The 16966-nt window shown below is 42.6% G+C and overlaps 1 protein-coding gene across 1 annotated transcript in view; it reads left to right on the top strand.

Annotated features, from left to right (window-relative positions):
• The window catches only part of hydin (HYDIN axonemal central pair apparatus protein), a 1234740-nt gene that overhangs the window by 576119 nt on the left and 641655 nt on the right, over positions 1-16966 (top strand). The window contains exon 20 of the mRNA XM_068049816.1: positions 9701-9939. Coding sequence (XP_067905917.1) covers positions 9701-9939 — 239 coding nt within the window. The remainder of the gene's footprint in view (positions 1-9700; positions 9940-16966) is intronic.

A 16966-nucleotide genomic window follows, 5' to 3' on the forward strand; every position in this document is an offset into this window, starting at 1 on the left:
CTCTGTGATGTCTCTGTACTATCTGATCTGACTCTGTAATGTCTCTGTTCTATCTGAGCTGACTCTGTAATGTCTCTGTTCTATCTGAGCTGACTCTTTCATGTCTCTGTTCTATCTGAGCTGACTCTGATGATGTCTCTGTGCAATCTGAGCTGGCTCTGTGATGTCTCTGTACTATCTGAGCTGACTCTGTGATGTCTCTGTACCATCTCAGCTGAGGAAATGGGGATGAGGAAATGGTGTTCTCCTCACATACCTGAGAATAAGGAGTGACCATAGTTCACCAGTTAGTGGTGCGCAGAGGAACCGGAGAGAAATATTAAGATGGGCGCACGAGACTACAGTGGCTGTTCATGCCGGTAGACGAAAGACCAAAGCCCGCATAAGACAGCAGTTTGACTGGCCAAAACTCCACAGAGATGTGGTGGAGTACTGCAGAAGTTGCCACATGTGCCAGGTTGAGTGGAAACCCCAACATACAGTGAAACTGCGCCCCTACGTCCTGTACTGGTGTTAGGAGGACCCTCCAGCAGAGGGGTGGTGAACGGTAAGGGACTCCTGCCAAGAACAAAAGGAGACAGGCAGGCACATGGCTGGCAAAAGTTTAGAATGGGAAGGAGAACAGGTAACTAAGAAGGCAGGTTAAAGGAAGTCTGGGAGGAATCCCGGATGAAAACCCCTGCTGTCCGGTCAACCAACCCTGAAAAATGTGAAAAGTTAGACCCCACATCCTCCTATGTAAATGCAGACCCTAGAGGCACCCCACCAGAGTTGCTAACAGCATTTACAGGAACCTGCAGAGACAAAGAAAGATCTTAGGGGGGCATAGAAAGCATGAGGGTAATGCTTCACTTATGCGATGTGCCACAGGGGAATGCAGTAGAGTCTGCACAAATACCTCCAGGCAGGAGTGTCCCAGAGGACAAAGGGGAGATTAGCAAAGAATCCTCCCCTGCAGTCAGAAAAAAGAAAACCACTCATCCCTCTGAAGTCAAAAGCCTTTGCATGATTCAGCAAAGCACTGAAAGAGAGTTCAGGATAGACCCGCCCACTACTGACTCTCTCGGGGAAAAAAACTCCAACTTAGGGCTAATTAAATGTAAACCCCCCCCCCCCCCCCTTGGCAGACCTCAGCAGGAACAAAGGCATTAGGCAGTCATGGAAAACGTAGAAAATAGGAGCAGGAGTAGGCCATTCGAGCCTGCTCCGCCATTCATTATGATCATGGCTGATCATCCAACTCAGTCGCCTGTTCCCGCTTTTACCCCATACCCTTTGATCCCTTTAGACCCAAGAGCTATATCTAACTCCTTCTTGAAAACATACAATGTTTTGGTCTCAACTGCTTTCTGTGGTAGCGAATTCCACAGGCTCACCACTCTCTGGGTGAAGAAATTTCTCCTCATCTCAGTCCTGAAAGGCTTACCCTGCATCCTTGGACTATGACCCCTGGTTCTGGACTCCCCCACCATTGGGAACATCCTTCCTGCATCTATGCTGTCAGGTCCTGTTAGAGTTTTATAGGTTTCTATGAGATTCTGCCCCTCACTCTTCTGAACTCCAGTGAATATAATCCTAACCGACTCTCAATCTCTCCTCATACGTCAGTCCCACCATCCCAGGAATCGGTCTGGGCGAACTGAAAAACTGAAGAAAAACTTCCCCAATGAACCACATGTTTACTGGGATGCCAAGAAGAGGGTAATTAAAGCAGCACTGGCACAAAGAAAAGACTGGCAATTTTAATAAGCTTTAGGATTTATGAATGTATGGAAATGAATGAGGGAAATGCATGTTTTTTTCTGTATCTTGTATTTTCTCTCAACTCTTTTAATGAAATGCGCTTTTCTCAAATTGCATCTCAGTCCCCTGGGTGTGGAGGTGTCGTGCAGGCCCCCACCTGCCAAGAATGAGGCATATTAATTTTGCCACATGGACATTAAATTTCAAATTGCTGCTGGGAAGAAGAGAAAGCCTGTTACAAGGACTGCCAGACCTTGGCTGAAAAAAAAAACATTTTTGTATTAACAGACATTGAAGGCAGGGAAGCGCATTCCATTCCCTGCTAAGATGATACGATACACAGAGCCAAGATGTGGTCAGACCAGTTAGTCACATGAATACCTGTTTGGTAACCTGTTTGGGTTTCTGAATTGTACAGTTTGCACTGAGAGCCTGCAGAAAGCAGAATGTTCCTGGACTGAGAAGATCTCTCCTGTCAGTCTGTCACTCTGTCACACCCTCTCCTGTCAGTCTGCTCCCATCTCTTTCTCACAAGCCTCTGAATCCACTGAATCCACACAAACCCAAAGAGCGAAAAGTCTCCTACAGTGAACAATGTTTAAGAAGAATACTGCCCCCAACAAAAAGCAAGATCTACCTACAATCAAGGACTCTACAGTGAACTTGAAGAACCGTAACAACTCTTCAGATATTGCCTCAAACCTTTCTACTTTATTTTTCTACTGCTCTTTTCTGTCTCTAGTTGCACGTGTGTACGCTAGCTTGGGGCGCGTCGTGTATCCGTAGACGTTAACCGAATTAGAGTTTAAGTTTAATAAATTTCAACCTTTCTTCTTGAAACCTAGGAAAGCTTGTTTGTGCTGGTTTCTTTGCCTTTTAATTGGAAAGTGGTGAACAAAGGGGAGCTAAAAACACAGTGTGTTTAAGATAAAACCCTGTTATATTAAGACCAGGTGAAGGCTGAAAGGGAACCTTAGACCTCTTTCGCACCTGGTCGTAACAATATACTTACACTGGAGGCTGTACAGTGAAGATTTACTAAATTGGCCCCTGGGGTGAGCGGTTTGGCCTATAATAAGAGGCTGAATAAATTGGGCCTCTATTCTCAGGCGTTTAGAAGAATGAGAGGCAATCTAATTGTGACATACAAGATTCTGAAAGGGCTTGATCGGGTAGAAGCTGAGAGATTGTTTCCGTTGGTCGGGGAATTTACAACGCGGAGGCACAGCCTCAGGATAAGGGGCTGATCCTTTAGATCTGAGATGAGGAGAAATTACTACACTCAAAAGGTTGTGAATCTTTGGAATTCTCTACCCCAGAGGGTTGTGGATGCTCCATCGTTGAATACATTTAAGGCTGGGATAGATAGATTTTTGGTCTCGCAGGGAATCAAGGGATATAGGGAACGGGCAGGAAAGTGGACTTGAAGTCCAAAATCAGCCATGATCGTTTTGGTCTATTTCTGCTCCTATTTCTTGTGTTCTTATTCATGGGCCATGAATCTCTGAAGGAAGTTCAGCAAAAAAACATGTATGGAAATGCTGATCTAATTGAAGTATTCAAATGTACCATATGTAGTGAGAATGAAGCTGGAGTGCTTTTGCTGCAGGTCTGAGGTTAGATTCCAGCATTGAAATTGCTTTATGTTAGTCTGCTACTGATTATAATAAATGTTTAAACTTCATACAGGGGCTTTATTCCGTTCATGTCATTGCCAATGTGGTTGCAGCTGTCACTGTTTTAATGTTCACTTAAGGATACCTTAAAAACTTCAAACCTCTCTTCTCTGTCTCCTGCATCCTCACCTCCAACAAATCTGGGAAGCCCATGAACTTCTTTGTCACTAAGATTGAGACCATCTGTTCAGCTGCCTCTACTGCTTAACCCCCACCCCCTGTCCACCAAGCTAAACTTTCCCTCTACCTCTGAACTTGCATTTTTTTTCTTGTTTCTCTCCCATCTCCCCTCATGCCCTCTCCAAGCTCATCTTGTACATGTGACCCATCTCCTGATCCCTTCACTTCATTATCACTAAAGTATCCTTCTTGACCTCCATGCAAGATGGCATTGTAAATTGTTCTTTTTCCTCAGGTACTGGCCCCCTCTCTTTCAGAAATGCCTTGACCACTCCCTCCACAAGAAACCTACCCATGATCCCTCTATCCTTGCGAATACCTTTCCATCTCCAATCTTCCTTTCTTCTCCAAGGTTGTTGGAAATAATGTTTGTCTCCCAAATGTATGTATTTCTTTCCCACAACTCTACTTGAATCTCTCAAATCAGTTTTCTCCCCTGTGACAGCACTAAAAGGCCCTAACCAAAATCACAGATTGGCATCCTTTCTGACCATGACAAGGTGCTTTATTCCTTCTTATCTTCTCTACAGCCGTTCCCATGATTGAGCACACCATCCTCTTACATCACTTCTGTTCCGTTGTCCAGCTGTGTGTGTTTGAGCTCATTACTTCTATTCTTAAGTTTCTGATTATAGCCACAGTATCTCTAGCTATGGCTTCTCTTCCAATCCCCACATGGTTTGCTTGGAGCCTCCCCTTTGTACTCTTAAATTTAAATCCCTTTGTGGCCATTGTGCTTCCCTATCTTTGCAATGTCTGGCAGCCCTACAACTTCCCTTGATCTCTCCGTTCCTCTGACTTTGGCCTCACGCATCTTCCATTCTTCTGCCCACCTATGGCAGTAGTGTCTTCAGCTACCTATACTCCATATTCTACAACTCCTTCTCTAAATCGCTCAGCCTCTCCACTTCATTCTGGTTATTTAATCTTCATTCCTCCTTAAAGCCCATCTCTTTAACCAAGCTTCTCGTCACCCTACCTGATTTTTCTTTGGTTCAGTTATTTTTTTTCTCTCTTACACCTCTCTGAAGAGCCCAAGGACATTTTTTCGGCATTACAAATGCTACATAAATGCAAGTTATGTGTGTCTCGCATTTGCATGTGATCATTCCTTACCAGCATTAAATTTCTAACAACTTTAGGACACTGAGCAGCTGGAGTACAATATTTCATTTCAGCTTTGATGTTTTCAAGAAACAATATATTTATGCATTGCTTTGAGTTACTTACCCGACTGTCGTCATGACTCTTACCTCAGCATTCAACACTGAGTACCTTGGTAGCTTGGCCTTAAGTCCCCCTCTGTTGCTCCTCTTCCTGGACAGTTAAACGCTGTCCTGACAAAGCAAAATACTGCAGATGCTGGAAAACTGAAATGAAAACAGAAAATGCTGGACATACCCAACAGGACTGGCAGCATCTGTGAAGAGAGAAACAGAATTAACCTTTCAGGTCAATGACTGTTCTGATGAAAGGTGACGTTAACTCCATATCTGTCTTCACAGATACTGCCAAACACAGTTCTTGGTTGTTTTCCTAAAATGCTTTCTTAGTTAATTCTTGTCCTTCTTTATGATTGTGTGCTCTGAATGTGTTGTATGTGATTAAGAATCACACTCACATCATTTAGTGTGGCCCTATCTGGCGATGACTTTGTCAAGCCTCCTGCCACAAATGCAAGATCCTTCTGTTACTTGGCAGTGCAATGTGAAGTATAAGTTCTGGCGATCTACATGCTGTACCTCTCCAGACATCTCACAGTCACTCCTCAGAGGCGGTTGTTCAAAAAGATTCTAAGAAACTGGATAAAGAAGAGCCATTAATGAAGACTTGAGATCATCTTTAGAAATGAATTCTGTGGATGTTGGTGTCAGACAAGGCCGGCATTAATTGCTTATCCCTAGTTGCCTTTGTACCGCTGTAATCCATTTGATAAAGTGTTGTTAGCGACGATGAAGGAATAACAGTATATTTCCAAGTCGGGATGGTGCATGACTTTGAGGGGAACTTGTAGGTGAGGGTGTTCTTTTGTACCTACTGCCCTGGTCCTTCCTGATGGTGGACGTCATGGGTCTGAGAGATGTTGCTGAAGAAACCTTGGTGACTTGCAGCAGTGTATCCTGTAGATAAGACACACTACAGTCACTGTACACTTGTATTTTATTTAATTGAATTTTGGCTATTTATGATCTGCACATCAATACATGAATATGTTCCACAAGACAGAGAACTAATAATTAATTTACTATCTGCGCAGAAAATGCCACAGGGCATTATGCAAGCGACGAAAAAAACTTTACTACATTTTATTGGCAAGCCTGTTGTGAAGGATTAATGAACGTGGCTCTGATACTTTGTGTTCATGAGTAACTTCTAAAAAACAGTATATCATTCTGATTAGAGCTGCAGAAATTCCAGGGTATGTTAGCTCCTTCATCCCAAAGATTGAAAGGTTTAGGAGCCACATTTTATACTGAACTTGAGAATATTTTGAGAAGCCATATGTCTGTAAAACCTTTTTGAATATGTGGCATTTTAAATTCAAAAACTTTGACCTTTGCTGGGGTCCTGACCTTTCAATACCAACGGCTCTCCATACGTCACCCAAGTGACCAATTTTCATTGAATGGCCTGTACTTCAGATCTTAGCAGCTATTCATTTCTGGGTGGCATCACAGATGAGCTGATTGTGCCCAGTATCCACAACTGGTTTAAGGGAATGTCACTGGATAATGATAAGGAGTTGGAACTCTGACTGTTTTTCCCCTTTTGCTCCTAGTGTGCTGAGACTAATTGTTGTGCCTGAAGCACTGCTCATGCTGAGATCAGTTGACTCATTGCAGGCTGGGAATTGAATCTGAGACCTCCTGATCTGTGTTACTGAGCTACAAATCTGCTTTTATCAACCCAGCTTTCAGAGAAGCTGTCTTTGTTGTAACTGACAGCTTTAGAAACATTCTTCACTTCATGATCCATACATATTTATGTTCCTCTGTTGTAAACTACGCTTTTTTGATGACAGAAAGGATATTTAAGTTTGATGTGCTGCTTCACTACAACCATTGCTTTTTATTTATACCCAGTTTTCTTTACGCCTTTGGTTTTCTAGCATTTTCCTGCCCTATACAGCAAAATTACCATATATTGTGTTCACTTGTACAGGTTTAACATCCATTTGTGCGATTAGTAAACACACTATTGGGTTGCCCTACTTTGTCTGCTGATGGTAAATTCATACACAGTCGATAGAATGCTCAAAGTTAACAGTTCAGCAGTGACTGTGTGTTTGTAATACTATGAAACTGTTGTTTCTTTATGGGCTTCCCATTCTGAATATTTGCCCCTAAGGGCTGATCAATATCGAGGATATGTGCGTCCTGTTAATAGAAGTGAAAATGCAGTAATACTGGGCGGACAAAATTTACATATATTGATTTGATTGTTTAAGACATTAGAAATTGGATGAGGAGTAGATCATATGGCTGTTGAGCCTGATCTGCCATTCAATGAAGTCATGGCTGATCTTGGGCTTTAACTCCACTTTCCTGTTCACTCCCCTTATCCTTTGATTCCCTGAGAGACCAAAAATCTGTCCAACTCAGCCTTAAATATATTCAATGATGGAGCATCCACAACCCTATTAGTAGGGAATTCCAAAGATTCATAACCCTTAGATGAGAAGAAATTTCAACTCATCTCAGTCCTAAATGAGTTTCAGCTCCTCCTGAAACTGCCCTCTTGTTCTAGATTCCCGAACCAGGGGAAACAACATCTCAGTATCTACCCTGCCAAGCCCCTTCATAATCTTGAATGTTTCAATGAGATCACCTCTCATTCTTCTAAACTCCAGAGAATATAGACCCAATTTACTCAGCTTCTCATCATAGGACAACCCTCTCATCCCTAGGAACAATCTAGTGAATCTTCGCTGTATTGCCTCCAATGCAAGTATATCCTTCCTTAAATATTGAGACCAAAATTTCAAACAGTATTCCAGGTGTGGTCTCACCAAAGTCCCATACGATTGTAGCAAGACTTCTTTATTCTTGTATGCCAATCCCCTTGCAATTTAGGCCAACATGCCATTTGCTTTCCGAATTGCTTGCTGTACCTGCATGTTTATTTTTGTGTTCCTTGTATGAGTATACCCAAGTCTCTCTGAACATCAACATTTACAAGTTTCACAGCTTTAAAAAATATTCTGCTTTTCTGTTCTTACGACCTAAGTGAATAACCTCACACTTCTGCACATTATATTCCATCTGCTACCTTGTTGCCCACTCTTTTAATCTGTCTACATTTCTTTGTAGCCTCTTTGTATCCTCCTCACAGCTTGCAAACTTAGATGCATTGCTGTTGTCATTAATATAAATTGTAAATAGCTGAGGCCCCAGCATTGATCCTTGTGCCACGCCACTAGTCATAGCCTGCCAACTTGAAAATACCCATTTACCCCTACTCTCTGCTTCCTGCCCATTAACCAATCCTCTGTCCATGCTAATATATGAGCCCTTATCTTGTGTCTTAGCCTTTTGTGTGGCATCTTATCGAATGCCTTTTGGAAATCCAAGTATACAACATTTACTGGTTTCCTTTTATCTATCTGACCAGTTACATGCTCAAAAAAATCTAATAAATTTGTCAAACAGGATTTCCCTTTCGTAAAACCATGTTGACTTGTTCTAACCATGCTATGCCTTTCTAAGTGCATTATTAAGACTTCCTTGATAATAAATTCCAACACTTTCCTGACGACTGTTAGGCTAACTGGCCTGTAGTTCCATGTTTCTCTCTCCCTCCTTTCTTGAATAGTGGCGTTACATTTGCTAACTTCCAATCTTCTGGGACCATTCCATAATTCTGGGAATTTTGGAAAATCATAGCAAGCAGATCCACTATCTCTGCAGCTGTCTCTTTTAGAATTCTAGGATGTATGCCATTGGGCCATGGGGATTTGTTGGATTTTATTTCCTTGAGTTCCTCCTTTGTACTTGTTCTCTCTTGATATTAATTACCTTAATTTCCTCACTCTTATTAGCCGCTAGGTTAACCTCTATTTCTGGTATGTAACTTGTGTCTTCCACTGTGAAGACAGACACAAAATATTCGTTCAATGTCTCTGCCATTTCCTCATTCCCATGATAATTTCTCCTTTTTCTGATTTACTTTAGCTACTCTCTTCCTTTTTATATACTTGTAAAAGCTGTTGCAATCTGTTTTTATATTCCTAGCTACTTTACTCATTCTATTTTTTCCCTTTTTATCAACTTTTTGGTGGCCCTTTGCTGGTTTCTAAAATACTTCCAATCCTCAGACTTACTACTGTTCTTTGCAACATTATAAGCCTCTTCTTTTGATCTAATGTTATCCTTAATCTCCTTAGTAAGCTACGGATGGATCTTGCTGTTTATTTACTGTTTGTTGACTTTTTTGATGTTTGTCTATTTATCCTATTACCCAATTAGCCATAGCCAGCTCTCCCTTCATACCTACCTAATTGGTTTTAAGTTTAAGATCTTGTTTGTGATTGAAGTATGTCATTTTCAAACTCAATATTCGCCAATGGATCTTTTACTATGGCATTACTAATTAACCTTGCCTCATTGCACAGTGCTAGATCTAAAATAGCTTTATCCCTAGTTGGTTCCACAACATATTTCACCAGGAAACTGTCATGAGTGCAGCTGATTATAAATTATACTTTGACTTTCCCAATAACACAAAGTCTATATGTTTTATCTGTAGGAAACTTCAGTGAGGTTTTAGAAATTTCCGATGACATCAGCTTTATTTTGTGCTTTACATATGCAGTTTAGATTTGATTGCTAATAGAAAATTTACAGATGCCTGTTGCACATAGTACTATTGAAGACTTTAGAGCCCAGAAGCTATACTGCACAATATTATTATGGGAAAACTTAATGTGTTGGTATAAATTTTACTATCTGCTATTATAATGGAAGTGATAACACATTTAATGTTCATACACTATTGTCACACATTCCACTTTAGACCCAGTTATAATGTTTATTTGCAGATCTGATGTATGTTTATCAGGTTTTATGACATTAATAAGTTGTCTCTGACTTGTCTTATTTCAGACACTAGAAAAGTCTAAATGGCATTTGGAACCCAGTGAAATTGTGATCCCCCCTCTTGGGCACGTAAATTTATCTGTTGTGGCGCATCTTGATGACACAATCTGGTCTGAAGACAAGTTGCACTTGGCAGTAGAGAACAGTCATACAAAGAGTATCCATGTGCAAGCTACTGGTATTGGAACAACCATTGTACCGAACAAACCTTTTGGTCCAGTTCTCAACCTTGGAGCAATATTCAGGCAAGTAGTCACATCAAGAACTGTCAGGACGTGTGTCTTCTGCAGAATTAGTTAAGAGGTCGGAGACAATAGCAATAATGGGTATACTCCTTTGAGCAAGCTTTTGGTCATCTGTCCTAATATTTCCTTATGAAAAAATAAAATAATGCAGTTGCTGGAAATCTGATATAAAAACAAAAAGTGCTCACTGATGCCCAGTTTGGATTCTGTCAGAACCACCCAGCTCCGGACCTCATTACAACTTTGGTCCAAACATGGATAAAAGAGCTAAATTTTAGAATTTTAAATTTTAGAGTGACTGTCCTTGATGTAAAGGCAGTATTTGACCAAGTGTGGCATCAAGGAGCCCTAGTAAAACGCTCAAGTCAATGGAGATCAGTGGGAAAACTTCACTGGCTAGAGCCATACCGAGTACAAAGGAAGATTGTTGTGGTTGTTGGAGGCCGATCATCTCAGCCCCAGGACATCACTACAGGAGTTCCTCAGGGCAGTGGCCTAGGCTCTACATCTTCAGCCGCTTCATCAATGAGCTTCCCTCCATCATAAGGTCAGAAGTGCGGATATTCACTGATGATTGCACAATGTTCAGTACCATTCGCAATTCCTCAGATAATGAGGTACTGGAAATTATATCTATCAATCTAAAACACAATGAAAACTACCGTCATATGAAGTTCAACAGTGAAAATTGAACAATTTAACAAAACAAATTAACAAACTGGCACTTACCCATCTTCAATGCTCCCTTTAAGCTGCACGAGTGCATGGATGTGAAGTAATCAGGAATGTGCCACACAGCAAACAAACAGGCCATGCACAAGCTGCACACAGCAAACAGAAGTTAGAGGGAATATTGCCTATAATCCACCACCCCCTCACTCTGTGGCAGTACCATCACTTCTGAATTTTGTCTCCATTTTCCGTATTGACTCTGGCCACTCTCACTGACCGTCGCACTGTTTTCCCTCCTCATGCTTGCTTTCTCCGCGCACTCTGCCGCCTGTTCTCCCACTTTTATTTCTTGTCTTTTCGAGGTTTCCCCTCAGGTTTACTCTCTCCGCTCTCACCAACTCTCTGCAACCCATTCTTCTGCGTTTATCTGTTGTCCTCTCACACTGTTTCCACTCAGTCTCACGCTCTTCGCTCTCACTGCAGAGGATTGCAAAAGGTAAATAAGCAATCTGGGTTAGATGAAGATTGACTTGTGTATATCATACTCTATTGATTTGTTGTGGATATAATACACTCCTACCACCTTTGCTGCTACTCCCCACTTCCCGTGCACCCCTGGCCATCATTGTGTGTGGCAGGCTTAATGGACTAGCTGTCTTTTTCTGCCTGTCAATTTCGTATGATTTTATGTTCCCCCTCACACAAGGAATTTAGTGATTTACCATGAACTCTGATACATGGGTAGCTGGATAGATCTGCAATTGCAGTGGAGGGGTGTCCTCACCCACTAGAGGGATGTGCACAATTCAAAATCTCTGCCATTAGTGGATGGAAGAAGATCTATTCCATTGCGATATGCTCCATTTCAACCGACCTGGGACCAGTGTCCTGGCGAATCGAATAACTAAGGGTGTAGATAGAGCTTTAAACTAAAATAAGTGCTGTGGGTGGGAAGAGTATTCAGGTAAGGGGAAATTTATAAATCTAGAGAAAAAGGTTAAGGCCATAGGGCAGTAGAGTGATTTGGGTAAAGATAAGCAGAATGTGACAGGAAGAAATGATGGATAAGAAATTGGATTGCCTGTTTTATGGTCATGATTTTATATCTGCCCATACCCATTAAGATTGAGGTGGGAAATACGCAAAATTTGTGTACCGATCTCATCTGAATGATTGTGGCACCAGCTGTTGCACGTCTGGCACTGTTTTTGTCTCCTGAATACTGCCGGCAAGCTTTGTACAGAGCAGGAGCCCCAGCAGCATTGTTGGTAGACAACGTGGTACAGGCAGCCTGCTCTTCTTAAAGGCAGGCTTTATCTTAAAGGGAAGCAATGTAAATTCTTGCAAATTGAACACCAGGGCAGACAGAGGGATCCATTGTGTTATAACCTCAGTTGAGACTGTTAATTTTAAACAAGAGATATGAACTCCCTGGATTGATTAAAGAATTACAGAACAAAGATTGCACGTTTTAAGACTTGTACTCTCACAACTAGACTAAAAATAACATTAACTAAACAGTACTTAGTAGGTAGCTAATACACTAAATTACAGAGAAAGATATTGCCCACTAATTTATTAACACAATCGAACCCCACACCAGATTTATACATTACATAGTGTTCTCATCGAAAAGGTATCCTTGCAGTTAAAAGTTTCAAACCCCTCCCAGCTGCAATGGGTTGGATCTCCCAGTGTCCTTCTCAAAGCCAACATCCTCTTTGCTCACTTCCTCCAAGCACATTTTACTGCACTTCCATTAATAAGGCAATCTCTGGTGACCCCATTGGTCCTTTCTCCTCCGCAAACCGAGACTTCGAACCGGGTTGAAATCCCAGCAGCTTTTTGCTGTAAGGGTGATCTGAGAGCAGCTGCTTTAGGCTCTGCAACTCTGCTCTTCTTCGTTTCAGTCCCCAGACCTTGAATTTATCCAGTTCAAAAGTCAATAGTCGTTTGCATTTTACAATTTTCGGAATCCATAAGTCCATAGCAAAACCAACTGGGCCTTCCTTTGTTTCCAGGTGTTAACAATTGCAACTCGAATTTGCATTTTAGAGCTGCTGGCTCCCTACTTACAATCTGAGAGACTGGGAGAGTGAAACACATTGCCCTTTAGGTGTTACATCCTTGCACTCTGCTTTCAAAAGGGTCTTTGATTTGGGTTCTTTGTTCTCATATAACAAAGACCCCTGGCTTGTCTCTGTACAATTCTCGTGTGAGGTCACATCTCTCCTCTGACTCCATTTTACACTGCATTAAAGATCACAGTTTTAAAAAATGTAACTGTACTACAGAGTCCAGTGTTCGTAACAAGATTGACATTTTTGTTCTTTATTCATTCTTGGATGTGAGCATCACTGGCAAGGCCAGCATTTGTTGCCCATCCCTAACTGACATTGAGAAGATGGTGCTGAGCCTCATTCTTGAACTGCTACAGTCCATGTGGCTAGGCAAACCCACAGAACTGTTCAACAAGGAGTTCCAGGATTTTGACCCAGCAACAGTGAAGGAATGGCGATGTAGTTCCAAGTTCAGGGAACTTGCAAGTGGTGGTGTTGCCTTGCTTCAGCTGCGCTTATCTTTCTAGGTGGTAAAGGTTACAGGTTTGGAAGGTGCTGTCAGAGGAGGCTTGGTGAGTTGCTGCAGTTCATCTTGTAGATGGTACACACTGCTGCCATTCTGCATTGATGGTGGAGGGAGTGAATGTTTCAGGTTGTGGATGGGTGCCAATAAAGCGGGCTGCTTTCTCCTGAATGTTGTCGAGCTTCTTGAGTGTTATTGGAGCCATACTCATCCAGGCAAGCGGAGAGTATTCCATTAAATTCCTGACCTGGGCCTTGTAGATGGTAGACAGGCTTTGGGGAGTCAGAAGGTGAGCTACTCGCCACAGTATTCCCAGTTTCTGACCTGCTCTTGTCGGCACAGTATTTGTATGGTTGGTCCAGTTAAGTTTCTGATCCATGGTAACCCCAGGATGTTGATGGTGGAGGATTCAGTGATGATAATGCTGTTGAACATTAAAGGGAGATGGTTAGATTCTCTCTTGTAGGAGATGGCCATTACCTGGCACTTGTGCATTGCGAATGTTACTTGCCACTTATCAGCTCAAGCCTGAATGTTTTACACGTCATGCTGATATGGACACGGACTGTTCAGTATCTGAGTAGTCGTGAATGATGCTGAACATTGTGCAATCATCATTGAGCATCCTCTATTCTGACCTTATGATGGAAGGGAAGGTCATTGAGAAAGCAGCTGAAGATAGTTGGGCCCAGGACACTTACTTGAGCAACTCCTGCAGCAATGTCCTGGGGGCTGAATTAATTAGCCTCCAGCAATCGCAACCATCTTCGTTATGCTAGATATGACTCTAACCAGTGGAGAGCTTTCCTCCATGATTCCCATTGACATCAATTTTGCTAGGGCTCCTTGAAGCCACTTTCAGTCAAATGCTATCTTGATGTCAAGGGCCGTCACCCTCACCTCACTTCTGCAATTCAGCTCTTTGTCCATGTTTGGACCAAGGCTGTAATGAGGTCTGGAGCCGAGTGGTGCTGGCGGAACCCAAACTGAGCATTGGTGAGCAAGCCATTGGTGAGTAAGGGCTGCTTGATATGACTGTCAATGACACCTTTCATCACTTTGCTGATGTTTGAAAATAGACTGATGGTGCGGTAATTGGCTGGATTGGATTTGACTTTCTTTTTGTGGACAGGACACACCTGGACAATTTTCCACATTGTTGGGTAGATGCCAGTGTTGTAACCAGTGCATTTAGCCGTTTCTTGATATCATGTGGAGTGGCTGAAGACTGGTATCTGTAATGTTGAGATGGGGATATTTGTGGAGCCTTGTCCTCTGATTAGTTATTTAATTGTCCACCACCATTTATGACTGGATGTGGCAGGACTGCAGAGCTTAATCTGATCTGTTGGTTATCGGATTGCTTAGCTCTGTCTATAACATGCTGCGTTTATGACGCATGTAGTCCTGTGTTGCAGCTTCACCAGGTTGGCACCCCATTTTTAGGTATGCATGTAGCTGCTCCTGGCATGCTCTCCTATACTCCTCATTGAACCAGGGTTGATTCCCTGGCTTGACGGTAATGGTAGAGTGAGGAATATGCTGCACCATGAGATTACAGATTGTGGTCGAATACAATTCTGCTGATGCAGATGGCCCACAGCATCTCACGGATGCCCAGTTTAGAGCTGTGAGATATGTTCTGAATCTATCCCATTTAGCACGGACATAAGTGGATGTCACACGATGGAGGGTGCCCTCATTGTGGGGATCCTACGAATACTGCATTTGCATCTGAGACAGGTAGATTGGTGAGGGCGATGTCAAGTATGTTTTTCCCTCTTGTTTGTTCTCTCATCCCCAGCTGCAGGCCTCACCTGGCAGATATGTGCTTCAGGATTTGGCCAGCTCAATCAGTAGTGGTGCTTCTGAGCCACTCTTGATGATGGATATTGAAGCCCCCCACTCAGAGTACATTTTGTGCCCTTGCTAGTCTCAGTGCTTCTTCCAAGTGGTGTTCAGCATGGAGTGGTACTGATTCATCAGCTCTCGGAGGGCGGTAGATGGTAATCAGCAAGAGATTTCCTTGACCATATTTGACCTGATGCCATGAGACTTCATGGGGTCCAGAGTCAATGTTGAGGAATCCCAGGGCCACTCCCTCCTGACTGTATATCACTCTGCCGCCACCTCTGGTGGGACCAGGCCAACCCAGAGATGGTGTTGGAGGAGTCTGGAAGATTAGCTGTGAGGTATGATTTGGTGAGTATGACTATGTTAGGCTGTTGCTTGACTGCTCTGTGGGACAGCTCTCCCAATTTTAAGACAAGTCCCCAGATGTTATTGAGGATAGCTTTGCAGGATTGACTGGAACATAGGAAATAGGAGCAGGAGTAGGCCATTCGGCCCCTCGAGCCTGCTCCGCCATTCAACTAGATCATGGCTGATCTTCTACCTCAAAGCCATTTTGCTGCACTATTCCCATATCCCTTGGTATCTTTAATATCGAGAAACCTATCGATCTTTGTCTTAAACATACTCAATGACTGAGCCTCCACAGCCTTCTGAAGTAGAGAATTCCAAAGATACACCACCCTCTGAGTGAAGAAATTCCTCCTCGTCTCAGTGTTAAATGGCCTATCTCTTATTCTGAGACTGTGCCCCCTGGTTCTAGACCACCCCACCCCTGCCCCCTCAGCCAGGGAAAACATACTTCCAGCATCAAAACTGTCAAGCCCTGTAAGAATTTTGAATGCTTCAAATGAGATCACCTCTCATTCTTCTAAACTCTGGAGAATACAGACACAGTCTCCTCAATCTCTCTTCACAGGACAATCCTGCCATTCAGGGATCAGTCTGGTGAACCTTTGTTGCATTCCCTCTATGGCAAGTATATCATTCTATAGGTAAGGAGACAAAAACTGTAAACACTACTCCAGGTGCGGTCTCACCAAAGCTCTATACAATTGGAGCAAGACTTCTTTCCTCCTGTACTCAAATCCTCTTGCAATAAAGGCCAACATACCATTTTCCTTCCTAATTGCTTGCTGCACCTGCATGTTAGCTTTCAGTTACTTATGAACAAGGATACCCAGGTCCCTTTGGACATCAACTCACCATTTAAGAAATACTCTGCATTTCTGTTTTTCCTACCAAAGTGGATAACCTCACTTTTCTCCACATTATATTCCATCTGCCATGTTCTTGCCCACTCCCCTAGCTGTCAAAATCCCCTTGAAGCCTCTTTGCATCTCCTCACAACTCACATTCCCACCTAGTTTTATGTCATCAGCAAACTTGGAAACATTACATTTGAGCCCACATCCAAGTCATTGATATAGATTGTGAATAGCTGCAGACCAAGCACTGATCCTTGCAGTATCCCACTAGTCACAGCCTGCCAACCTGAGAATGCCCCGTTTATTCCTACTCTCTGTTTTCTGTCCATTAACCAATTCTCAATCCATGCCAGTACATTGCCCCCAATCCCATGTGCTCTAATTTTGTTTACGAACCTCTTGTGTGGGAGCTTACTGAAAGCCTTCAGAAAATCCAAATGCACCACATTCACTGATTCCCCCCTTATCTATTCTGCTAGTTACATCCTCAAAATTCCATGAACTTCAACTTTAGCTAACAGCCTCTTATGAGGGACTTTATCAAATGCCTTCTGGAACTCCATTTAAATGACATTCACATTCATTCCCTTGTTCACTATTTTAATCACCTCTTCAAAAAATGCAATCAGGTGTTTGTCAGGCATGACCGACACTTTGCAAATTCATGCTGGCTCTCTCTGACCAGCTGAAAATTTTTGAGGTGTTCAGTTACT

This window comes from Heterodontus francisci, chromosome 17 (assembly GCF_036365525.1).
Source record: "Heterodontus francisci isolate sHetFra1 chromosome 17, sHetFra1.hap1, whole genome shotgun sequence".
NCBI lineage: Eukaryota > Metazoa > Chordata > Chondrichthyes > Heterodontiformes > Heterodontidae > Heterodontus > Heterodontus francisci.